This window comes from Elgaria multicarinata, chromosome 2, assembly GCF_023053635.1.
Source record: "Elgaria multicarinata webbii isolate HBS135686 ecotype San Diego chromosome 2, rElgMul1.1.pri, whole genome shotgun sequence".
Taxonomy (NCBI): domain Eukaryota; kingdom Metazoa; phylum Chordata; class Lepidosauria; order Squamata; family Anguidae; genus Elgaria; species Elgaria multicarinata.
This window is the reverse complement of record NC_086172.1, coordinates 121,645,940-121,672,960: the sequence shown is the minus strand read 5'-3', so window position 1 is coordinate 121,672,960 and position 27,021 is coordinate 121,645,940. Positions and strand designations below refer to the sequence as shown.

Sequence of the window (27,021 nt, the reverse complement as noted above, 5' to 3'; positions counted from 1 at the left end):
AGGCTGTAACCCTTTGGAATATTCCATTGGACTTGGTGGGCTGGTGTTTGAGTAGTAATGCATTGAGGTATACATCCATTAATGTGTGTTTATTTGACCAGATGCGTTCACCTTGACAACAGTACTGCCATGATATCTTTATTAGTAGTATTTGTACTGCTTTGAACAAAACTTCTTGCAATTAATACCAGAGAGCAATGAATACTTGGTACAGAACCTTTATTTGGGTTGGTGCCCAGAAATGTTTCCTTCCTTTGCTTTTTATTTACTGTAATATTTGATTAGTATACATATTTATAAACCAAGGTGCAGGTGATACAGTTACATTCCTTTTAACGCCCATGTCTCTCAATAGTCTTTTGCATCCATTTCTTCAGACGGAACAAATGGGTGTAGAACCCGTATTTGCCATCACGATCACAGCCTTCTCCCCATGAGACGATGCCCACTTGATACCACCGCTTAAGTGTTGGGTGCTGAAAGGAAGTGGGGAAGAGTACAAGGATATCAAGGGAAGAGTCAACATACAGCCAAAGGGGCATATAAATAACAGATTGAGCAGCAGCAGATCTTTGTATCTTTTAAGGACGTCAAAAAAACTCCAGTGTGTGTTGTTGGATTACAGAATAGAGCAGCCTTTCCCAACCTAGTACCCTCGAGATGTTTTGGACCTCAACTCCCAACAGCCCCAGCCAGCATGGCAATTAGTCAGGAATTCTGGGAGCTGTACTCCAAAACATCTGGAGGACACCAGGCTGCATATGCTTGGTACTGAACTTTTTCTATAACTATACAGCTGCAGAATTTAGGTTACCTTAGTGCAGAATTTATCTCTTCTTTTTTAGCAAGGACAGTACATAGCCCTATCAAAGCTGGGGAATGCACTTAATACCCAATAGTGAATCTAAAGAGGTGTGCTTGAGGGTATCAGCATAAAACTGGCTGCTCTGCAAGTTTGGTAGGTTCCCTGCACCTGGGTTCCCCAACACAAACTGAGCACTGTGAAATTCAGGCCATCTCATCAATTTATCCAGTATTGTGTTGAAGATTCATATATTGCATCACTCTGACCAACACACATACCTTCATGACAAAAGGCCCCCCACTATCACCCTCACATGAATCTCCTCTCTTGGTGTCCTCAGGACTGTACCCTAAAAAGAGAGAAAGAAGAATTAGCAAGTGTGATTGACTATAGCTAACTTTTAATAATGTTAACTTAGAAAGCCGCCTGGCTTGCTCTCCTATCAAGCAACCAGCAATGCTTTTTGTTTTGTTTCTGGTAGTCTCTGAAGATGGCTTGACACTATTGATTCCTGCATTGAGCAGGGGGTTGGACTTGATGGCCTTGTAGGCCCCTTCCAACTCTGCTATTCTATGATTCTATGTGACTTCCACATAAAATGTAATTTGTCATATGCTCAGTTGGTTAAATATTTTTACTTCAACCAAGTTACCTTTGCTCTTTGACTTGATTCAGAAAACATAATTGGTTTTTTTTATGGTGTTTCACACCTGCACAACTTAATAGGATGTTCATCACAAAATTTAAATGCTGGAAATATAGGGCCTATAAATTTGGTCCACATGTGGAGGAACTCTAAATCCGTGTAAGAATTACTGCTGATAAATCTAGGAGATGCATATTTTAGCACAGATCCTTTCTTAGCTGTTTTTAATAAAATGCAGGGTAACATTTCCAAGATTTTAAAAAGCAGGTTGGAAGCTGCTGGCCTGGTCCAATGTTGTTCAGGGCAAGGTGTTTGCTTAGCCAAATTTCTACTCTGGATGATGCCATTCCTGGAGCTAAATGAGAGGAGCTTTCTGAACTTCACTCAGGGAGCAGTTCTGCCAACCAAAGAGATGCCTCCCTCTTTTGGATTGCTCTCAATGCTTCTTTCATTTGTGCCAAGCGGGCATTTTTCAGGTTCTTCAGTCAGGTTCAGACCTTTACTAGCCATGTTGCTTGGGAGCAGGCGTACTAACATGCTTGGGATGGTTCCAGCTACCTGCCTACCTTGGCCAGGGCAGTTCTAGCTCTCCCACAAGGGCTGAAATCAGACTGCCTAATTCTCTTCCCTGGTATGTGGCTTGGCTCACATCTTTGAAATAATTCGCTCTGATCATTCAGTAACCCCAACTGCACACACACACACACACACACACACACACACACACAACTTCACCAGATTCTAACTCAACTGGAAGAAAACAAATGCTTAGGAAAAGATACCTGCACAAAACATGTTGTCTGTGACTTTAATCCTGGTGGATGCTTTGCAGATATCCCGGCTCACAATGGGCAGGTTTACTTCTTGCAGTATAGTGGGCAGAACTGACCCACTACTACTCCAGGTCTCCTGTAGGTTTCCCCAGCCAGTTACACGTCCTTTGTAGCCTGTTAGCAACAGGCTGCAAGACAAAACCATAGATTAGAATCACTTGGAGAGCTGGTAGAGTAGGCATTAACATCTGCAGGCATAATATCTAACCTTACTATGATAAATCATTAAAATTGCCCTTTTATTCACATTTACTCAATCTGCATAATGCATCTTGATAAAATATACACCCAAAACGTCTCTTGTGATTTTAATTTTTGGCAAAGAATAGGGTGCAGATGGGGAAAAAGGTAAGAGGGAGCCTATTGGTATCTGGGTGGAAAATCATCTGTAGAGTTGAAAGGTATGGAAAAAAGGCTAGGTGTCAAAAAGAGAGCAACCAATGAGAAACAGCAAAATCTGAGATCCCCTGGACTCGTCATGCTTTAAACTTTTCTCTGCATCTATGGGAATGGACATATTTCCTTTTTTTTTTCAAAGATGAAAACTGAGGGGGAGTTGGGGCATCATATTATGACCTTCCCCTGTCATTCTTAAGCTTCCCCAGCTGTGCAGTCAGGCTGATATTTCACCACCTTTTAAAAACATGTTAGTTTTAAACGTAGCCCACATCATGACCAAATATAAACTCCCCCCTCTACCCAGATTTCTGAGAAGCCAAACCAGTAAGGCCAGATGCTTACTAAGTTGCATGACCCACATGTGCTTATTGATCCCAGGGCAGGACTAGCTTGCCCTGGCCAGATGTCACACTTACCTGTTCTCTCTGGCCTCCTAAGAACATAAGAAGTCCCATGCTGGATCAGACCAAGGGTCCATCTAGTCCAGCACTCTGTTCACACAGTGGCCAACCAGCCATCGGCCAGGGACCAACAAAGCAGGACATGGTACAACAGCACCCTCCAACCCATGTATTTCAGCAACTGGTGTGCACCAGCTTTACTGCCTTGAATACTGAAGATAGCACATAACTATCAGGGCTAGTAGCCATTGATAGCCTTCACCTCCAAGAATTTATCCAACCCCCTTTTAAAGGCATCCAAATTGGTGGCCATCACTACATCTTGTGGTAGTGAGTTTCATAATTTAACTATGTGCTGTGTGAAGAAATACTTCCTTTTATTTGTCCTGAATCTCCCACTAATCAGCTTCATGGGATGAGCCTGGGTTCTAGTATTTTGAGAGAGGGAGAAAAGTGTCGCCCTATCCACATTCTCCATACCATGCATAATTTTGTACACCTCTATCATGTCTCCCCTTAGCCTCCTTTTTTCCAAACTAAACAATCCCAGTTGTTGTAACCTTCCTCGTAGGGGAGGTGCTCCAGCCCCTTAATCGTTTTAGTTGCCCTTTTCTGCACTTTTTCCAGCTCTATAATATAATTTTTTAAGTGTGGTGACCAGAACTGTACAGAGTATTCTAAGTGTGGTCGCACCATAGAGTTGCATAAAGGCAGTATGATACTAGCAGTTTTATACTCAATTCCTTTTCTTAAAATGACTAACATGGAGTTTGCCTTCTTTACAGCGGCCGCACACTGCTGACAATTTCATTGAGCTGTCCAACACAATCCCAAGATCTTTTTCTTGTTTGGTCACCGCCAGCTCAGATCCCATTAGGTTATACTTGAAGTTGGGGTTTTTGCCCCAATGTGCATCACCTTACACTTGCTCACATTGAACCGCATCTGCCATTTGGACACCCACTCTCCCAGCTTGGAGAGATCCCTCTGGAGCTATTCACAATCCCTTCATGTTTTAAGAACCTTAAATAATTTGGTGTCATCAGCAAACTTGGCCACTTCACTGCTCACTCCTAATTCCAGATCATTTATGAATTTATGAATAAGTTGAAAAGAACTGGTCCCAATACCGATCCCTGTGGGACTCCACTATTTACTTAGCTCCATCAGGAGAATTGACCATTTATTCCTACTCTCTGCTTTCTGTTCTCTAACCAGTTACTGATCCATAAGAGGACCTCTCCTCTTATTCCATGACTACTAAGTTTATTCAAGAGTCTTTGGTGGGGGACTTTATCAAAATCCTTTTGGAAGTCCAAGTACAGAATGTCCACTGCATCACCCGTCTACATGTTTGTTGATGCTCTCAAAGAATTCTAGTAAACCGCCCAGAGAGCTTCGGCTATGGGGCGGTATATAAATGTAATAAATAAATAAATAGTAGATTAGTGAGACGGCACTCCTACACCCAGCTTTCCTCTTCTGGAACATTCAGGAACCCCCATAACTCCCTCTCTCCCTCCCTCCCATCCTCAGTTTTCGCTGGGTTCCTGTCCACAGAATGATGGAGGAGCACCATCCTCTGAACTCTTCAGTTTATTTGGCAGACTTAGGTGCAGGGAACGCTGATCAAATTTGCAGATGACACCAAATTGGGTGGGATAGCTAATACCCTGGAAGACAGAAACAAACTTCAAAGTGATCTTGATAGGCTGGAGTGCTGGGCTGAAAACAACAGGATGAAATTTAATAGGGATAAATGCCAAGTTCTACATTTAGGGAATAGAAACCAAATGCACAGTTACAAGATGGGGGACACTTGGCTCAGCAATACTACAAATGAGAAAGATCTTGGAATTGTTGTAGATCACAAGCTGAATATGAGCCAACAGTGCGATATGGCTGCAAGAAAGGCAAATGCTATTTTGGGCTGCATTAATAGAAGTATAGCTTCCAAATCACGTGAGGTACTGGTTCCTCTCTATTCGGCCCTGGTTAGGCCTCATCTAGAGTATTGCGTCCAGTTCTGGGCTCCACAATTCAAGAAGGACGCAGACAAGCTGGAGCGTGTTCAGAAGAGGGCAACGAGGATGATCAGAGGTCTAGAAACAAAGCCCTATGAAGAGAGACTGAAAGAACTGGGCATGTTTAGCCTGGAGAAGAGAAGATGGAGGGGAGACATGATAGCACTCTTCAAATACTTAAAAGGTTGTCACACAGAGGAGGGCCAGGATCTCTTCTCGATTCTCCCAGAGTGCAGGACACGGAATAACGGGCTCAAGTTAAAGGAAGCCAGATTCCGGCTGGACATCAGGAAAAACTTCCTGACTGTTAGAGCAGTGCGACAGTGGAATCAGCTACCTAGGGAGGTTGTGGGCTCTCCCACACTAGAGGCATTCAAGAGGCAGCTGGACAACCATCTGTCAGGGATGCTTTAGGGTGGATTCCTGCATTGAGCAGGGGGTTGGACTCGATGGCCTTGTAGGCCCCTTCCAACTCTGCTATTCTATGATTCTATGACTTTGACAGAACAAAACAGGTTTTCGGCTGCAGTTTGTCTGCTCTGGAACTTAGTGTTGTTAATCTAGTTCTTTTGCATTCTCTCTTTCAGGATGCTTTTAGGGAGGACTTACTTATTGGTAAATGCCTTTTCTCCTTATTCTACATGCAGACAGTTTGCCTCCCTGTATGAATCTGGCCTTCTCTCCTCTAAGGTTGCAATCTTAGGCATACTAAATGTGAAAGTAAGCCTAACTGGGATCACTGGGACTTATTTCCAAGAAACATGGTTATATTCATGTTCTTTGTGTGTCTTGGGTAAAGCATTACCTTTTTAAACAGCTACATTGTTTTTCCTATTGATGCTGTTTGACTTCTGTTTTCTAGCTGACAACAGACTGAAGATTTTGCTACAACTAGAGAACTTGGGGGATTACATCTCTTCCACATAACAGACCTCCAACTTTATTTGCCTGCCTAATTTAGTGGGTGGCAACTCAGAACCTGCTAGTGAAGGGCATCAAACTCCACTGGAAATCAGCAAGGGATTCATTATGAACACCAAATTTGTCCTTCCCAAAAGTTTCTCCATTCCAGATGGTTGTTTGAGGACATTTACAGCATTGTTTACTCTTACAGCACCGTCCAATTGGTTTACAAGGCACTTGCTTATCTAGACAGGTTACTGATAGTTAGGGATGGGGCTTTTCCCATAAAAAAAAATAAATCTATCTCCTTACCTTTGCACAATCTCCTTGGTGGGCAAACAGATGGGTTGTATATAGTCACTGAAAGGAACAGGCTTCTTCAGGCGCAATAGTGCAATGTCTCGGTCGAGATAGCCCTTCCAGGTGTACTTGGGGTGGAGGAGGATTTTATCCAACAAGACAATTTTCTCCATGGTCCTCTCATATCTGAAAGATTCCCAGAGAACCAAGGGAGGAAGCAGTTGCAGTAGTTCAGTACTGGCATCAGGATACCTTCAACTTGCCCACATGGTTTACAGAAGATGAGCTGAATGCATGGCTTAATAGAGCTTCCCCTACCCCAATAAATGACTTGAGGAGCATACTGTTGTAAAATTGGGGAGTTCGGTCAGAAGAAAGTTCATTAAAATTCTCTAAGTTCCTTTGGTATGACAAATGCATTATGCATCCAGGAAGGAGGCGGGGCCTTCTCTGCGGTCACAGCCTGACTTTAGAATGCCCTCCTGAAGGAGCTACAGCTGATGCTGGCACTGTGCTCTTTTCAGCCCCAGGGCAAGACATTGCTTTGGCCAGGCATTTAAAATTTACTTTCTCTGTTTTTAGTTAGTTGAATAGTTTTGTTTATTGCACCTCAATTTTATTGTTAAGATGTTTAGTTTTTATTGTATTGATGGTTGAATTGTTTATGTTTGTATACCACCCATCGTTTGGATACATTTTAAAAAATTGATCAATTAATGGAGCCGGAGATACTGCTGGGTATTCCCTTCATAGCCAAAAACAAAGTTACCTGACACACCTTTTGTTGGGGAAACAACAGGTTAGTGATCCAGGATATTCAGGGGATGTGTCTCTATTAAAACTGTTAGATGATTATTTCTTGATATAGGGCCATGCTGGAATGCTCTGAATAGAGGGGGAATTAGCAGAGAAAGGGGCAGGGGCATATCTCCCTTCACCAGCTGCAACATAGGATGAGGTCACCTAGGTCTGTATGTATGCCTGGGAGAGGGATAAAGGAGAGAGGATGCAGTTTCTGAGTGCAATAGAGAACAGAGTTTTGGGGTTCTGCAAGCAGAAAGAAAGATCCTTCTTGGGGAGCTGCTTCTCACTGGAGATCTGAGTTGGGGCAGATTTGCTTGTCTGTTGGCATGTTTCATGCTGTGTCTTCACCAGTGCTCAAGTAGGTAAATAAATTCAAATACTACAAACCACCTCCAGAGACTTCCCTAGAAAGGAAACTAAATCCAAGTAAGCACTACACCGCTAGGCCCAGGTAAGTGCTGCACTTTTTACCTCTTGGAGAAGTGGGGGGCAGGCGAGCGGGATCAGATCTTTGACTCCCCCTTCTGAGGTTGGAGCGCCGACTCTGACCTCAGAAGGGTCTTTCTGAACTACCCTATGATCCCTGGAATGCTCTCCCAGGGACCATCAGATTGCTCTCTCTGGCTGTTTGATACATACTTGGATTGATTCATCATTTCCCTTCTGAGCTCTTACGTTTTCCTGTTATGCTTGCCAATCCGTACAAGGAGGTCTGCTGTTGTGAAATTCTTATCCCAGGGTGGATAGAAGATGCAGTGGGCAGCAGTCAGAATCCAGCGATTGCTGATGAGACTGGCACCACAGAGCAGTTCCTGGGGGTTGCTCTTGAACAGCATCACTTGCCTAGGATAAAATCAGGGCAGGAGGTAGGGGTGGGGTAGGGAGAGAGGAAGAGAAGTGTCCCCAGTGTCAGTAGCTTAGCAAAAACATCCCAAGGACACAGAGGACAAGCTGCAGATAACAGCCCAGTCCAGTCCTGATATGGTTCCCTGGGTGGGCAGCAGAGCCAATGGTGAGGGGAATTGTAGGCCCAAATATCTAGAGGGCCACAAGTCGACCACCTCTGTTGTATGGCAGCCATGTCAGAAGGACTGGCCAGTGCTACTTGTGTAGCCCCCAAATGCCAGCAATCCCCAGCACTGAATGAGAAGGAATGTTAGCAAGCCCTCAGTGGCAACACTTACCATGGGGCGCTGCCTACTTCAGCATTTTCACCCTTCACAACTCGGCCTGCCAGGTAAGATTCCTCTAGCTCATGCTCCGATTTATCGGTAATCTTCTTCTTCTCAAACAGGGGACGGAGACCACAATCTGGAAATAGAGCCCCATCCATCTGTTCACAAATGTGGGCTTTATAAAGGCCCGGCCCATATTTTCTCCTGCTAGAAAAAGATGGGGATGGAGAACTTGTCCGAAATCAGTACTTTAACTATGAGCTATACTGCCTGGTATTCTTGGTCCCTCCACATTTCCAATAATATGCATAATTATTTGAAGGCAGAGGTTTTGGCCCTTGACCGCGATTTCTGGCATTGTTTTTGATTATATATATATATATTGTTTTAAACATCACAAACACAAAATCTTTACACCACATATAATACATACGAACAAAGGTATATACACAAAACTACACTTACAGTAAAATACGATTAAAAAACCATTTAAGGATAAGGTTAAAGTATATTTTTGGCCCTCTTCCTGCCACAAATGCTAACTAACTTCTTAATTACTATTAATATGTTAATTAAATTCTGGCACTGTTTTAAAAAAAACCCAAGTGCCAGCTAAAAGAGCAAACTTTGTCTCTGGGGCAATTTTCTCCACATCTTAAATGGGGCAAGTTCTCCACATGGAGAAACTCTGGCTGAATAGGGCCATGCGCGTAATTAAAGACCTGCATGAAAGTACTGCTGAAAAACAAAGGTTGCTTCTCCACTAGCCCTTTTCTCTGGATTTGCTATCATTTGTTCACTCGCTTTTTACAGAGCATCCGCATGGTGCTATTGTTAGCACGTTGCATTTCTTTTGTAATAAAATGCATTTGCAGCACCAGCCTCAGCAGTGCATATAGACAAGGTGAAATCCAATACCCTGTGAGCAGATTTCTACTCACGCCATGGGATTTCTCCTCCCGTCTGCTCCCCCCACAACCTGTTCCGGAGGGTTCCCCAATTCTCTAGAGCAGATTTTGAGGGCATGTTGGGTCTGCAGGTGAGATCATCCCCCTGGTCAGCCCATCAGCATGAAGGGCTAATTGGAACACAATCCTCAAAGTGCTATTAAGGCTTTTACGGGCTCTTATGCCTTTAAATGTAATACCGCCTCTTTGTAAATACAACCCATTTTATTGCTTCCTGTTGATCTGAGCTGGGCGATTAGTGATGAACAGCATCTGATTCTAAGTTGCCCCAGTGTCAGTTTCTCTTCTCAAAGGGGAGGAGAAGGAGGAGAGAAGACTGATTTACCCTCATTTTTTTTCTTTTTAAAATAGCAAAAAAGAGAAGAAAATAATGAGAGGGAATCAGTAATTAACTTCTACCCCGAGGGGCTTACAATCTAGAAGCAAAATGAAGCTGATACTTCAGCTAGAGTTGCCAGCTCATTTAACTACTCCCACACTTGTGCCATTGACAGCAACCTGCCATGCAAAAATTAAACAGGTAATTTTGCTTCTCTCTCTGCCAGGAAAATTATGATATGCTAAGCAGAAACACAGGAGCAGTTGCTGTAGGAGAGCTGACAATTCTAACATCAGCAATAAGTGAAACCACACTAGTGCTTTTATTCCGCAATACATTGTAGGAAGATATGACAGTTTCAGTATTATCTCCTTTTGCTATTTCTTGGTTTGACCTGGTTTCTCACCTGCTTCGCCTTCACCAAATGTCTTCGGATCAAAGAAGGTCGTATGTTGTACAGCAGTAGTCCGGCCTGCTCTTTGCGCGTCATCCACATCATCTGCATAACTCAGTTCACTTTCTGAAACATAAATGGGGCAGGGGGGAGAATACAGAGAAGGAATTTATTTTGCAAAGAATCTGGCAGTAATCCTATACTCACTTACCTGGGAGTGAATTTCACTGAATCCAGTGGGGCTTATTTCTGAGTAGACATGTGTAGGATTGCACTGTTAGTCCCCTGATCCTGTTCTGCAGTTAGATCTGCTTCCAAGGAAGAGGCCAAGAGAAAAAGCCATCATGAGAGCAATCCTGTGCTTCCTGGGAGCCCAGCAAGGGGCTGGAGGATGCTTTAGATTTCCCTCACCTTGAGGGCAGGGAGAGGGAGGTCCATGGGGCACAGACAGAAAGCTCCAGTATTGTTCCTGACTCACCTGCAATGTTTGGCAGACAGCAGAGGGCACAGCAGGGCAGGTATGCCAGGGGCATATTGGGGGAGGCTGTGGATCTGCAGAATCCTAAGCCCCCCTCATTTTCCAAACATCTTCCTCCTGAGATCCCCAAATAGACCAACCCTTGAGCTGGTGTCGTTAATTCCCCCCCTCTGTCCACCCACAATTGGTTTCAATGGGAAGGAAAAGTTTTAAAAACAAATGGTGGCAAAGAAACTAGTGAAAAACACCACCACACACATAAAGCTCCATCACACTGGGGGGAAACACGCTCCCTACCGTCACTTCTCCACCCGTGTTTTCATTCCTCAGTTACTTCCTCTTTTCAAAAGAGGAAGTACTGAACGAGCAGGAGGCCCATTGAGTCTGCTGTTCTAATGGCGCTGCTTCTCCTGCACACAGCAGGAGAGAACAGCGATTACAAGTTTTAAAAACCATCGGACTTAACGAGGGGTTTTTTTGTCATGCAGGGAAGGCCAGAAGGGGCGGGAGGCAGACGACGCCATGTGAGGGACCTGAGCAAACTCTGTGAGTGCCCAGTAACGAGCGTGCAATAAAACACTCGTTGGATGGAGCTCACAAGCACACACCATTCTTGCCTTACTCACTGTGAGCCAGCAGTGCTCAGCATGCTGTGGTGGCTCTGCCATGGACCTCTCTTACCTTCCCTCCCCCAGTGCTTAAGATTGCTCAGACCATAGCATGGCGGGTAGAAACCAAACATATCTTTGTAAAGCCTGTAGGAAAAGCCAACATGCATTCGTGACTTTAAGCCTATATCTGACTTTTCCAGAGATAGCATCCCATCATTACCATATTTCTTCGATTCTAAGACGCCATCGATTCTAAGACGCACACTAATTTCAGTGTCACCGACAGAAAAAAGCGTTGATTCTAAGACGCACCCCATTTTTAGAGATGTTTATATGGGGAAAAATGTGCGTCTTAGAATTGAAGAAATACGGTAGTTTTAGCATTAAAAAATAGAAGCCCCATGTCTTGCAGGCCACTGCTCACCACAGTAGTTCAAGTCACAATAATCAGTGGTCATGTTCGGATGGTTGATGTAGCACCAAACACCTTCATCGTCACCATCAGGATTTCGGCAATAATTTTCCACCAGTTGTATGTTTGAATGGAAGTCTCTGCGATGGACAAGCTGACTTAGTTCTTCTGAGGCCCAAGGCAAGCACTGGGCCCCAGAGAGGGTGACAGAGAGGGTCCCAGTATACATTAGTCCATTATCAGGGATGCATGGTTGCTGCGGGGATATGTCTGGTGGTTGGGATCGTGGAGAAAATGGAACTGTGGTCTGGTTCCCACCTGAAAAGGGGGAGCAAGATAACATGGCCATTAGGAAAAGGATGCTCCTGTTTCAAGAGAAAGCAATGTGATGTAGCGTTAATTCACCCAGTCTGGTTTCTCTGCTGCAAGTGCCATCACATAAGTTTAGAGCTGAGGCTATGACCACAGGCCTACCGTAGCTAGAGATGTCATCCCCCTCCCCTGGGAATACACTTGATTCATCATAATTTCATTTCTAGAGTCTTGAACATGATGCACCAGAAAGCCATCTTCCCTGCAGCCTGGGCTTTCCATTCCCACGGCCACTTTAGATCAGGTTCCAGTCTTAGCTTGAGCTAAGGTCCAGCACAATTTTTGAATGCCAAGGTTTAGTGCCATACTAAAAAAATCTAATAATGAATGAGTGCCTCGAATCAAATGCAGAGTGCCTTTCCCTCATCACATCTAAGTTGGGTTTAGAGGAGGAAACTGTGTTTGTCTACTCCTATAACTTAAGGCTGAGACCCAATCAAACTTTACCTGAAGTACTAACACTGAGACTCACCACACACAGGAATGACACATTCTTCTTTTTGCACTACGGCATTACGAGTATAACACCAGGGCCCGAGTGGGTTGTCGTTTGGATTCCTACAGTAGTTTTCTGTGAGGTTGGCATTTGGGTGGGTCGTCGAGTTGATCCTGAAAGAAACCATGCTTCAACACAGGAGGGCCATATATATAGGAAAAAGCAGAAGATTCCACCAGTTCCATCAGTTTTATAGTTACAGAGCTGAGGGATTCATGGCTCCAAGGGCCACCCTGCGGTTGATGCTTTTTCTACATGGGAAGCATTTTCTGTGTAAGCAAAAAGTGTGATGGTCACGCACAGATGGCCACATATGACAATTGCATGTCTGCATTTCACACTGTATGTATGTTTAAAAGCTATGACAGGCTATGGCTTCCCAGCATGCGCAGATCACTTGCTTGCTTGCTTATTTATTTATTTATTTATTTATTTATTTATTTAGAGGGATTATATTCCACTTTTTCAACTTGTGTTCTCAAAGTGGCTTACAATATTTACAAACTGCAACAGATGCAACAACACAGAACTGAACAACACAACCAGCTGCATTGGAACAGGAGCCAGCATCGAATATTCATTCCCACAGGGCAGTTGACATCAGTTAACTTTGGCAAGGGGAAGTCCAACTGGAAGAGGACCTGACGTCCCCATTGCCTACTCCTGCCTTGCTCACTCCTTCTTCCTCCAGAGCTATGGCAGAAGCAGGCAAGATGGCTGCACACATATCTACAGATGGGTTTCAGATTTTCCCCAGCATGAACAGGCCCCCTCTGCTACCCTATAGCTCAGTGCTTTTTAGAATTTCAGCCTTCAGGGAACCCTTTTTACATCAACAAGTCTTTGGAGGAATCCCAACATCTTGCATAGAAAATCAGCAAATTTCAGATGATTCCCGGGAAGGGAAGGGGTTATTCAAAGATTTGTGCTTTTCGCCATGCGATGTAGTAGCCACTTCACATTTGCTCTGCGTGAACTGTGAATGCTTCTTAGAAGACACAACCAAACCCCACAAGCATCTGGGCATTACAGGCCAAAATTGGTCACACGCTTTCATTGACGCTTTGCCATTACTGATCCCTAACCATCCCTCACTTTCCAGGGAATGTGTGTTGCTTAATGAGAAGATCAGCACCACTGCTGTAGTTGAAACCAATTCCTTATTTTATTTTTATTTATGTACAACAGGGGTGTGCGCCTGGGGGGCAGTTTTCATCCTCTGACCCTCCAGGGGACCAAACTCCTGCTGCTGCTGCACAACCACAATTCAGCAATATGCCAGTGGCAAAAACATGGGCAGGGGCCACTGATTTTGAGCTTGCAAACCATGACAAAGGCTTAAAAGGGACAGAAAGCTAGTTTTAAAGCTAGTTTGTCCCCTCTGAACCTCTGCTGTGTATTTTAATCTTGCTAGCTATAATCCTGTTTTATTTATTTTATTTTGGCTGTGAACGCTCTTTAATTGTACCAATATTTTGTAATTGTCAAACTGCTTCTTAAGGTAGAAATCTTTTTTTATAAACAAACAAACAAACAAACTTACTCAGGCTTGTGAGGAAACTTGCTGGACCAGTACTGGCATTCAATTCCCGACTTGGTAGCCGAAATCGTTCCCCTGTAATTTTGTCCTAAGCCTTGGACACAGTCATGTGTCTGAGCTAAAACAGTAAAACAATAAGTATGATTAAAATAAATTTGTATGTCCCTTATTTGAAAATATACAAAGAATTATATCCTGTAAAAGTACCAGATTACAAAAGTAATCTGTAAATTTTTGACTAGCTCCATTGAAAAGCATTATTTTTAGAAAGAAAGAAAGAAAGAAAGAAAGAAAGAAAGAAAGAAAGAGGCATGCTTGGAATCTGGGATGGACCATTCATTCAGGCAGCCATTAATCAATGTACATGCAAGGATCAACTGACCCATACACATACCTTTATACATTCCTACAAGCAGACATACATATTTATTTTAAATATTTTTATCCTGTTCTTCAGCTTACTAGGTTCCCATAAAACCAAGGCAAGCAATAAAAAGTATATAATAATAAAGAATATGTGTGTCTCACCATCCACTTATCACCACCACAGCTCCATGACTGTGAAACCTAAGTACCTGAAATTTGGCATGGGTAAGGGCTAGCATTGGGGTGGGTGGGTGAAGAAGCCCCATTGATTAAGAAGGAATTTGTTGGTTATATAGGCTATATTAGGACCACATCACGCATTGCAGGAAACAAATGCCTGTTTATGTGTAGTTTATTTCAGAGTGGTGGACAAAATAAATTAGAATAAAAACAGAATAAAACACATTAAAAGCACATTTTCAAAGGAAACAAAGTGCAAAATAAACCGTGGCAGGTCATTAAGTTTACATCGTTTCTTGCTCCTTGCCACATGTACACACTTTGTATAGCAACCCTTGTGTCTTTGAAAATGCGGGTTTTGTGTCTCTCACATGTTACATGGGGTTAGTACGTCCACCATGCATATCTGCTTAAAATGACATGCTTGCAGTGCCCCAATTTAGCGGAGAATCCTGCAAGACCTCCTCCTCACTGAATGTGCCCAATCAATTTCTCTCAAGTACATTTAGAATTTGCCTTTTACTGTGACCACATTCACAACATATCACAGCGGATTCAGGGGACGACGGCTGCTTTGGCTTGTAACCCTTCCCGCTGCTCCTCTACAGCTTCTTTGTGCTTATTGTCACCAAGGCCTCACAGATCCTCTGTAAATCACTTACCGTTTAGGCAGGCATCAAGAATTGCTCTGGACTCCCTCTGACCGCTGCAAGCTAGAAGAAGAAGAAGAAGATTATTCAGCTCAAAGGGACCTTGTGCTCCTTCATAACACCTAGAGAACAATCAGGTCAAAAGCAACCTGAGCATTCTCCTCATGGCTTTCCCTAAGTGCTGTGGGGAAGATGGATGGAGCCTACCTATGAGTACAAGTGCCTTTCCCCCCATCTTCCCTCTAGACTTCCTCCCCACTAGTCAAGCCATAGGATATCCCTGTTGTCCATTATAATGGACTTCGAGGCTGTAGAGCAATGGCCATGCTGGCTGAGTATAATGGGAGTTGTAGTCCAACCTATCTGGAGGGTGCCAGTTGGGGAAGGGTGCAGTACAGCAACTCTCCCTTTTCTGGCCCCCAAAGGCACAAATGTTGGACAAAGCTGAATTAGGAAAAAGCTTCTGGCTTCCCTGCTTCCCACTTTGAAACGAACTATTAGTTGAGACTTATCAGTAAGATACTGTAGATAGCTATCTAGAGGAGGACGGAATAATGGTCTGTACTTCTGCTGCATCAGCAAATGAAGGAAATATGGCCTGCTGGAGGAGACTTGTCAACTTAAAAGTCTTTTAGCATTTAAGAAAGCTATAAAGACAGATCTATTCTGGCAGGCCTATCGAATGGGATTTTAGGATGTTTTTAGGATGTTTTAATAATGTATATTATGCTTTTAATTCAGTTGTATGTATTCTATACTTATTGTTGTTCCCCGCCTCAATCCAAACGGAGAGGCGGGTAAGAAATTATTTTTTTATTTTATTATTATTATTATTATTATTATTATTATTATTATTATCAAACTTTCTTTCTCAGTATGAATAGACATATTTATGGATTGAATAGGATTCTGTTACTGAGAGATAGGCTAATAACAAGGGATGGTGGAGTGGTGGAGGGTTTAATCCTGTGCAGAGAGAAACATCCAGGCAATAGTCAGGGCGCATCAACACTGGCAGCATGGAAATGCCCCCAAAGTCTAATCGGCAGGGCAGCCAATGGTGCCCCCCCCCCCCGCCCAGCCATGTTGGTGTGCATGCATGGTACCCAAAGCCAGACAAATTATTTTGGCACCTGAGACAGAACATTCCGCAAGCACATTCCCCCACTTCCCTGACAGTAAAAACACAACAACAAACTAGTTCACTAGCAATTTGCTGCCCTTCTGTGATGCCCAAATCTGCTGCCTGATGTAGCCGCCTTGTTCAGCTGAATGATAGGGCTGGCTCTGCTAGATGGCCAAGGGTTGGACTCGAAGGGCCGAGGAGCAGCAACGTACCTGTGTATTTTGTCCAAAATAGATTCTGCAAAACAAAAGCGCCCATTTAGAAGGATGGCGAGAGAGAATGGTCTGAGGTCCAATGATGCAGTTCTATCTCTTGTGCTAGGCAGGCCTGGCCACGTACCCGGCCTAGATGAGAGAGCCCTCAGAGCTCCTAGGAGGGAGACTGGGGCATGAGCACAGGGCTGGCTCTCCAGTTACGTCAACAAGGCAGCCGCCATGGCTGCCACCTAGAGGGAACCCTGCGATACTTGTCTTGCAGACCAACCATCTGACACTCTCCCTTCCTCCATCTTGGGCTCAGCCTCTCGGCCCATCACTTGCTCATCTCTCGAATTCACATCCCTGCTTGGTGGCAATGAAATAAAACATTGGACAGCAGTCTCAGCTCATTAACCATGGGAAATTCCTCACTGCACATCTCAAGTCTCGTAGCAACTCTTTACAGTGACACAAGATCCTTCCCCCACCCCATCAACACATCTGGTGAAGCATCTAGGCATAGCTAACAAGGCCAGATGTAAACACTGTGTGGAAAGGGGAATTTCAGCAGGTGTACCTTCAACTCCTGCCTGAAATTCTCTTTTCTACGTAGCTACTAAGGGTGCAGGAGCCCTGCCTACTTTTGCACAACTCCTCCCACTGCTCCAGAAGTGGAGTGGAGTATCTTAGATACTCACAGTTCCATTTACTGATAAGCCCTTGTTTCAGTAGAGCCTGGTGGCTCCGATGACAGTGGGGCAGTAGATCCGTTCCGGGATTCAGTCAGAACTAGCCAGAATTCTAAAGGAGCCACCCAAGTTTGGATAGTTCCTTTAGAGTTCTGATGGAAACCCAGAGTGTCCCACTGAAATCAGAGCCACCAGCCTCTACTGCCTTGTACCCTTTGAAGTCATCAGTGGGTCTACCAGAAGCAGGAAAGACAAGACAGACCAGCAGTGAGCAAAACTCACCACATGCTTAAAGTACTTCTCTTCTGCGTTAGTGCTGTCAAATTCCTAGGTCTGTAGATTGTTCTCTCACTGTTGTGTAGGCTTCCAAATGTCACGAAATGTGACTCTACACACCAGTGTGCGTGCACTGGGCAGGGAGCATTCATCACTTATTTTTATGCATGTATTTTGATGTATATAGGGTGACCATATGAAAAGGAGGACAGAGATCCTGTATCTTTAACAGTTGCATAGAAAAGGGAATTTCAGCAGGTGTCATTTGTATATATGGAGAACCTGGAGAAATTCCCTCTTCATCACAACAGTTCTATACTAGAGTGACCAGATTTAAAAGAGAGCAAGGCACCTGCAGCTTTAACTGTTGTGATGAAGAAGAAATTTCACCAGGGTCCCCATATATGAGCCTCGTGTGGTGCAGAGTGGTAAAGCAGCAGTTTCTGCAGCTGAAACTCTCCCCACGGCCTGAGTTCGATCCCAGCGGAAGCTGGTTTCAGGCAGCCGGCTCGGGTCAACTCAGCCTTCCATCCTCCTGAAGTTGGTAAAATGAGTACCCAGTTAGCTGGGGGAAAGGTAATAACGGCCGGGGAAGGCAATGGCAAACCACCCCGCTATAAGGCCTACCAAGAAAACGTCAACTCCAAGAGTCAGTAATGACTCAGTGCTTGCACGAGAGGTTCCTTTCCTTTCCTTCCCCATATATACAAATGACACCTGCTGAAATTCCCTTTTCAATACAACTGTTAAAGATTCAGGAGCCCTTCCTCTTTTCCATATGGTCACCCTATAACGGTATTTAGATTTTGATGCAGATATTCAATAGATTGTGGGGGGTGCACCTCACCCAGGGCTCCAAAATACCGTGAGATGGCCCTGTATGGAACATCAATAAGAAAGAAGAGGCGACTCAGCCCTGAGTTTGCTGCTGTCCCAAATTCAATCCACTGCTTTGGTGAGAGGCCAATAGCTCCAGAGTCACTGCTGCATGACCTCAACAGAAACATCTTTCTCCAAGAACTGGGAACAAACTTCACGTGGGTAGTTGAACCCTTGACACTAGGAATGGCCAGCCCTGCCTCTGGAGCACGCGGGGATACATACTGTTTGGATATCAGACTCAAAGGTTTCGCGGGCTTCCTCATAGCTGCAGATTTCCTCCAGACACTCCCGTTCTAGGTTGCCTGAGCGCAACTCTTCCATGAATCCCTTGTTGTATCGGCGTGAGCGCTGCAGCAAGGACAGCGCTTGCTTCTCCTCGAGAAAGACTGGCAAGAGCAAAACACCCTTCAGTTAGTGACTGGTGGGCCAGAAAGAGATTCAACCATTTCACCTTTTATCTCTGGAGGGTGTTTTATTTTTTAAAAAAGAAGAGTCTAGACTGAGCCACCGGGTGGGAAGGAGCCCATGGCTAGCCCCCTTTGGCAAAGTAGGGCCACACATTAACACACTACTCCAACACACACACACACACACACACACACACACACACACACACACACACACACACACCCTAACCCTACACCAGCCTTCCCCAACCTGGTGCCCTCCAGTGTTTTTGACTCTGCCTCCTGGCATTCCAGTCCATTGGCCATGCTGCCTGGGGCTGATGGGAGTTCAAGACCAAATCATCTGGAGAGCACCAAGCTGGGGAAGGCAGATTTACACAATAACCATCACACTGAGGCAGAAGCCGGAACTGGAGAAAGGTGCTGCGAAAACAAAACAAAAATCTGTCCCATTGATGGCCTTGTGTGTTACAACAGACAATGTAGAAAGTTTTGTCAAATTATCAGTCCCCATTTCTAGAATTGTTCTCTCTCTGAGCATTAATTTATCATCTATTTTTCACCCATCTGCAGAAAGTTTTCCTATTATTTTATTATTATTATTATTATTATTATTATTATTATTATTATTATTATTATTACCTCACCCCCATTTTACCTTCACCGTTTGAAAACCAGCTATATTAACTTGTAGGGAGGGGGGTTACTGGATAAGAAGCTGTTTGAAGGGAGGAGGATTCTACTCACTTGGGAGGTATCACATCTGCTCTCTTAAGACCCAAATGATTGCACTGTTATTCTTCTGTCAATAATCAATAAATACATTAACAAATAGAAAATCATATTAGCAGCCTATTCTGGTAGCAGAACAGGGCCTCCCCACTGAACTTAATACCAGGGCTGTGCCCAGAATCGGACGTTTCCAAATGATGAGGCATCGATCTGCTATATAGACACTTCCCCCAATTCCTTCCTGTTTGCACAGAAAGAGCTGTTTATTCAGCCCTCATGCTGTGGACTGTCTCTTTGGTGGCACACGCTGGTCTCTGTTTGTTTAACCCCAGCATCTGAACCTTTGCAACATGCAGGCACATTCATTTTCTTTTTAAGATTCAGGCTTGGCTCAGCAATACTACAAGCGAGAAGGATCTTGGAATTGTTGTAGATCACAAACTGAATATGAGACAACAGGGTGATGTGGCTGCAAAAAAGTAAATAATATTTGGGGCTGCATTACTAGAACTATAGCTTCCAAATTGCGCAAGGTACTGGTTCCCCTCTATTCGGCACTGGTTAGCCCTCATCTTGAGTACTGTGTCTAGTTCTGGGCTCCACAATTCAAGAAGGACGCAGACAAGCTGGAGGAGGTTCAGAGGAGGGCAACAAGGATGTTCAGGGGGTCTGGGAAACAAAGCCCAATGAGAACAGATTGAAAGAAATGGGCAGGTTTAGCCTGGAGAAGAGAAGACTGAGGGGAGACATGATAGCACTCTTCAAATACTTGAAAGGTTGTCACACAGAGGAGGGCCAGGATCTCTTCTCGATCCTCCCAGAGTGCAGGACACAGAATAATGGGCTTAAGTTACAGGAAGGCAGATTCCAGCTGAACATCAGGAAAACTTCCTGACTGTTAGAGCAGTATGACAATGGAACCAATTACCTAGGGAGGTGGTGCGCTTTCCCAAACTAGAGGCATTCAAGAGGCTGCTGGACATCCATCTGCCAGAGATGCTTTAAGGTGGATTCCTGCATTGAGCAGGAGGCTGGACTCAATGGCCTTACAGGCCCCTTCCAACTCTATTGGCAAGACAAAAACCATAATTGGCTACTCTACAACAGCTAGAGGGGCAAGGTAGAGGCTGGATTGAAACACTGGAGATAGAAACAACCAAGAATCTCCTGTGGTACCTTAAACATTTAATAGGGCATAAACTTCAAAGAACTGAGGGCCAAGTTCCATTTCAGAGAGGTCCTTGAGGACTGCATTTGTGTGGTGGGTGGGGCTGAACACAAAATACCAGCATATTGTAGCTTAAAGCTTTTACTGCTAGTAACTAAGCCTATGGGGAGGAATTTAAATCTTTTAGAATGGGGGAGAAAAATTGCAGAAAAGCTGCCCAGTTGGGGGCAGAGCCCATATGTGTGATGCACAGAGACCACGATGAAGAACTACAGCTCTTGAAGTTGGTATTGGAGGCAGAGAACATATAATGTTTATCAGGAAAAGGGTGGGAAAGGGTTTAAGAAGTTGATCAAATTACACTCCCCCAACACACACAAACACACATGCTCCTCAAAATGATATTCAGCTCTCGGAGTACATTCAATCTCTTGGTGAATATAAAGTGCTGGTAAGTCTGTTAAGAAGAGCCATTCTGTCAAGATGAAGAATTCCTGCCAAGAAGGAATGATCAAGGAGGGTCCTCTCCCCCGCCCCTGCCATCAATCTCCCTACAAGAAGCATGGAGAAAATACAAACATGCGCCCTTCAAACCTGTGTGACTCCTGACGATTGTTTACTCAGGTATGCATACTCAGGTATAAGGGTGTTTCCAGGCAAAGGGCTCTTAATACCAACAATCAAAAAACGCTGTGCAGCTACTCTATGTCCCCCACCCTCTCCAGCACATTTTTCCTGCCTCCCCTTCTTAACCTTTTCCCAATCATCGCCCAGGATCCTCCTTGCTCTAAAGTCAGGAGTCTTTGAAACATTTATTGCATTGTTTATTATCGCACTGATATCCCACCTTTTTTCCTCCTGCAATGAATCCAAGAGGGCTTACATAGTCCTCCTCCACACTGTGAAGTAGGTTAGGTTGAGAGTCAACAACTGGCCCGCTCAGTGAGCTTCATGGCTGAGTGGGGATTAGAACCTGGATCTTCCGAGTCCCAGTCCAACACTCTAACTCTACACCACACTGGCTCTGCTCACAGGACTGCAGTGTCCTGAATGGCTCTATCCAGTTGCCATACCCAATCCATCTCTATTGTGCCCTGGCCATTGCTTTCAAATGGCTGCTTCTTCTTCCTCCTCTGCAGGAAGGATGTCCTGAGGCCTTGATCTCCACATATAGGAGGTCCATAGAATGAGCTTCATGTTCCACTCCACCCTTCTCTTAGGCCCATTTACTCAGAAACGCCTCTGAGTTCGAATTGACTCCTTCCCTAGGCCATGAAGTGTTGCTGCCTAAACGGAAGGTTGTGTGATCTGACCCATTGCTTTCAAGCTCTCCCACTTTCCTCAGACTCGTGATCCCTTACCCTGGTCATGGCTCAGTGTGAGGTGTAGCAGGCTGACAAGCAGAAGGGTCCGCAGCATTCTGGTTCTGTTCTGCCCCATTGTGTGCGCTCCTGACTGGCAGGCAATCACAGAGGGGACAGATGAAGAAGCGCTGCCGCCCAGCCTGGGTTAATGTTGAACTAGCATGAAGAAACAGGAACCAGGTCACAATGTGTCAGGGACAGCAAGGCTTCTCTCCCTTCCAGCAGTGCATTTGTCTTCCTGAAAGCTGCTTGGAATAAGCTACCAGTAATTAGGAAGGACCCCAGGCATGCATGCATTTGGAGACAAGGTGATATAAATTCCAAATCAGTTCCAACTTGGACAGACATCCTATACTTTATGAAATAAGACAGTCTATTTCTTGAAGCACAAGACATCTGACTGTCCTGACTTAAAACAGGGTATTACCATATGCTTTAGGGCAGGGTAGACAACCTAGTGCCCTCCAGATGTTGGGAGATGACAACTCCCATCAGCCCCAGCCAGCATGGGTCGGGTATTATGGAAGTTGCCATCCAAAACATCTGGAGGGTGTCAGATTTCCTACCCCTGCTTTAGGGTTTCATTCCTCAACCTAGTACCTTCCAGTTGTTTGAGACTACAATTCCCAGGATTCTAGACCATTGGTCATGCTGGCTGGAGCTGAATTCCAAAATAATCAGGGGTCTGGAAACAAAGCCCTATGAGGAAAGACTGAAAGAACTGGGCATGTTTAGCCTGGAGAAGAGAAGACTGAGGGGAGACATGATAGCACTCTTCAAACGCTAGAAAGGTTGTCACACAGAGGAGGCCCAGGATTTCTTCTTGATCATCCCAGAGTGCAGGACACAGAATAATGGGCTCAATGGACAATACGAGAATGGAACCAATTACTTAGGGAGGTCGTGGGCTCTCTGACACTAGAGGCATTCAAGAGGCAGCTGGACAGCCATCTGTCAAGGATTCTTTAAGGTAGATTCCTTCATTGAGCAGGGGGTTGGACTTGATGGCCTTATTGGCCCCTTCCAACTCTACTATTCTATGATTCTATATTTAGAGAACACCAGGTTGGTGAAGACTGCTTTAGGGCATCCAGCTGTTGCAAAAAATTCACACAGACATCACCACAAGGTCTCATTTCAAATCTTTGATTCTGGGATCCTATTCTGCAATAGGTCTGCTCAAAGGATCAGACTCCATGTGTGGCTTTATCTCAGATAAACTTCCTAGCAGCATCCTGGAGATTCCTTCTCCTGTTAATTAAAACATTACATGGTGTTCGGCTCACCCAAATGAGCTGCAACAAAACTGCTTCAAATGACTCAAGTTGTTGTGCATCTAATTTGAGTTCAACTGAATCCAAAGGACTTGACCACTCATTACACAGTGTCTTGCAGCTGAATGTGTAAATTACTCCATAGAAAACTATTCTGTTTTAAATGATGAGAGGAAAGCGTAAGAAGCTATCTTATCTTGAGTCAGACCATTGGTCTATTTTGTCCCATACTGTCTATACTTTTTTATTATTGTTGTGAATACTGGCAAAATATAACAGAAAATACATTGTGAAAATGGAAAAAATCATACATTAAATATATAAGATTATCAACAATTTCCATCATGTTTAACGTTCATAAAAAAGAAAAGAAAAAAGGGAGTTATACAAAGGTTTCAAGAAAAGCAGACCAAATATCTGTGTATTTATCCACTTGCAAGTTGCGTCTATATAACTCCCATTCAAAAGTTGATAATGTTATTAAGTCCTCGATCCATTGCATTAAGGGAGGTATGGATTTGTCCTTCGAATGTAATAGTATAAGTCTTTTGGCTGTCATAAAGACTCTGAAAATCCATCTGCACTGACTATGTGTTAACTTCCAAGAAGCCAGTAGGTAATTTCAGTACAAAGTTCATCCTTATTATTATCTCCTCCCAAAAAGGGGCAACTATGGGACATTGCCAAAACATATGAATTAAAGAAGCATTAGATGCATTACATCTCCGACAATTGTACAAGTTAAACAACCCCTTATTAAAAAGGAGTTGTGGAGTCCAATAAACCCGAAACAGAATTTTTTGCTGAATAAGACATATCCTGAGATCCATAGAAGCTTCAGATACAGATATTAGGGCAACCTAATTAGATTGTAAGCCTATGCGGCAGGGTCTTGCTATTTACTGTGTTATCTGTACAGCACCATGTACATTGATGGTGCTATATAAATAAATAATAATAATAATAACCGTCCGTCCATTGGTTAGGCAAGATAGGGCACTCCAATTCTCTACTCCATTCCAGTCTTAAACTATGGGTATCATATTTACTTACTGCTACTAAGTACATATGGGTCGTAGATCGATGTGTCAGTTCAGCTGTTATAAGTGTTTCTAACAGTGCTGGAGGTTCCAAAGCTGTAAAAGCAGCTGGACCAAACCTAGATTCCAGCAGGTGCTGCAGTTGCAAGTATTGCCATTGGGCCGTAGCAGGTAACCCTATATTTAACACTCAAGTCTGAAAAGGGCAAAAACTCGTCGTCTGAGCTTATTAATTGATCCATAGTAAAAATCATCTTATCCGTCCATATCCTTCACAAAAATGCTTTCTTTCCAATTCTTAAATCTGGGTTTCCCCATATAGTCAATTTTGCATGAGAGAATGGATCAAACTGTAATTGCCGTGATATTATACGCCATGTCTCTTTATCAGCCAAAATTGTAAGGGGTTTTTGCTTATTCTGATATGATGAGAACCAAGTGCTATCTATTTGAGAAGAGGTTCTAACCACAAGGCTTCCAGAACTGACCATGATGGCAGTTCTGAGGGAGAAGAGGAAGACCAAAAGTTAGTACAAGCCAATAGGTAAGCCCAATTATACAAAGTTAGGTCTGGAAAACCAAACCCACCTTCTTTAATTGGAAGCTGCATTCGTTTCAAAGATATTCGAGGTGGGGAAGAACCCCAGAAGAATTTACGAAACAAAGCATTAAGTTGTTGAAAAGATTTGACAGGTATAAGGGATCCTATGCACAACGTAAAGAAGTCGAGGTATAAGGTTCATCTTAAGTGTGTTGATTTTACCCCACAGACTCAACTTTAACGGTGCCCATCTGTCTATATCTCGTGTAACCTTACTAATCAGTTTTTTAAAGTTTATTTTGGTCAATTGAGTTATATCTCTTGGAATGAGTATTGTCCCATACTGTCTATCTCCGGTTAGGGTCTTTCCCAGCCTTGCTACACCAGATTTGTTTTATTGGAGGTGCACAGGCAAAGCCTGGGTTATCCACCCATCCCTTCCCAAAGCTTTGAAAATGTTATTGATCAAACCATCTGTGATGGCTCAGTCATATAAACAAGATACATTTGAAGTTGTACGCTAATGAACACACATGTGTGAAATTAAACCTAGACCTCTATTCTACAAGATCTTTACAGTTACTTGTTCTTTTGATGATGGAAGTCTGCTTCTGTCATTCAAGGCTTTGCTTTTGCTTCTTCTTTGCTAGGTCATCTACTTGATTTTGCCTTTTGCTCTCCTTTCTACTGCCTCTAATACTCATCCTAGTTATGTCTCATATTTGAATAACTAGAAACTAGCCTCAACATTCTCATTAGCCCTTGAATCCAATCCAACTAATATAATTCCCTGAATTCCCTTGTGCTTCTAATGTGCTTACTCGTCTGAAGTCTAGGTGCAAAGCTCTAGAGAAGAACCTAAGAACAATTATCCTTTCCCCTCCTTACACTCCATCTTCTCCCTTCCATGCTTTATAATACTTCAACCCTGGTTCTCTCTCATCTCTCAGTAAAATATAGTATCCAATTTAATCTGACAACTTCCTTACTCTAAAGCAGCCTTCCACAACCTGGTGCTCCCCAAATGTATTGGAGTGGAGCTCCTATAACTTCCAGCCAGAATTAGCCATTGATCACAGAAGGTACAGAAAGGCAGCTAAGCTGGTAAGCTCAGAGAACCCTCATATGAAGAAAGGTTTAAGAGAGGATGTGGAGATCTCATTCTGCCAGCAATAGCTGTCCTGAGGGTGCAGTGAGGAAGTTGGATCTAACCCAGTATGCTTTGGTTAAGAGGGGGGAAACAGCTATGTAAAACCATGGATGTTTGGAACTCTCTCATCATTCTGGAATTCAGGACCATCCAATGCAGCTGGTTGGCACTGGTAGTTAGGTCCAGGGTTTACAAAAGGAAGTGCTTCTCCATACAGTAAATAATTTACTGATGTGGTGATAGACACCAGCTTCAATGGCTTTTCAAAAGGATTAGACAAATTAATGGCTAGGTTCATCAAAGCCTATCAACCATTATAGTAAATGTTGCAGTTCTACACACCTACCTGGGAGTAAGTTCCCTTCTACTCAGTACATCTTGCTTCTGAGTAGACTTGTGTAGAATCATAGAGTTGGAAGGGACTTCGGAGATCATCTTCGAGGCCAACTCATGCTCCTTGTAGGATGCAGCTGTAGCGTCCCTGACAGATGGCTGTCTGGCCTCTGCTTAAATACCTCCAGTGAAGGGGAACTGACCACTTCCTGAGGCATCCTGTTCCAATGCTGAACACCCCTCAGTGTTAGGAAACTTCTCCTGGTGCTTAGTCGAAATCAGCTTCTTTGTAATTTCCACCCTCTAGAGCCCCAAAGGACAAGTCTGATCCTTCTTCTGCGTGGAAGCCTTTGAGATATAGGTAAATGAACAGGGAAATACATTAGATGCCAATAATTTTAACTATGTACTGTGCCAAAAGTTTATCCTGCATATTTTTCGACCATTCTCATTCAATTTGATAGAAAAGGAATTGCTTTCAAAAAGCAATTCAGAGAAGAAATTTCTGAGAAATTCTCATTGGCTTACTTCAGGGTTCTTGCGCTTACCTTGCTTATGAGATTGCTGAGGAGTGTGTGTGAGTGTCCTATCTTTCATTGTACAATCATCACTCTGTAGCCTCCTTGGCTTCCCACACTTCCTGCCCAGGGATAGTCATCATGAATTTATTCCTCCCATAGGGTCTTTTCAGATCAGGAAGTACAGGCAACCTGGGAGACTGTAGAGCAACGGTGAGATGTGTAATAGAAAGAGACAGTACCCTCAG

General features: G+C 43.8%; 1 protein-coding gene across 1 annotated transcript; it reads right to left on the bottom strand.

Moving 5' to 3' along the window:
• Positions 1 to 202: 202 nt before the first annotated feature.
• On the bottom strand, positions 203 to 22,033 carry F2 (coagulation factor II, thrombin). The gene is made up of 14 exons (XM_063117487.1): positions 21,915 to 22,033; positions 18,469 to 18,632; positions 16,415 to 16,439; positions 15,089 to 15,139; positions 13,884 to 13,998; positions 12,317 to 12,453; positions 11,485 to 11,790; positions 9,984 to 10,097; positions 8,300 to 8,426; positions 7,791 to 7,958; positions 6,324 to 6,497; positions 2,234 to 2,412; positions 1,084 to 1,154; positions 203 to 476 (listed from the first exon to the last, which is right to left on the bottom strand). The coding sequence occupies exons 1-14, from the start codon at positions 21,991 to 21,993 to the stop codon at positions 333 to 335; spliced, it is 1,854 nt and encodes a 617-aa protein (XP_062973557.1). The 5' UTR covers positions 21,994 to 22,033; the 3' UTR covers positions 203 to 332.
• Between the last annotated feature and the right edge of the window lie 4,988 nt (positions 22,034 to 27,021).

Bases quoted from the DNA above. Each gene is read 5' to 3' on its own strand.
- F2 (XM_063117487.1), bottom strand. From the start codon at position 21,993: ATGGGGCAGAACAGAACCAGAATGCTGCGGACCCTTCTGCTTGTCAGC. The intron at 12,454-13,883 runs GTAAGTTTGTTT...GGTTTCTTTCAG, and splicing joins AAGTTTCCTCACAAGCCTGA to GATCAACTCGACGACCCACC. The intron at 11,791-12,316 runs GTGAGTCTCAGT...CCCCCTTTTCAG, and splicing joins ATGTGTCATTCCTGTGTGTG to GTGGGAACCAGACCACAGTT.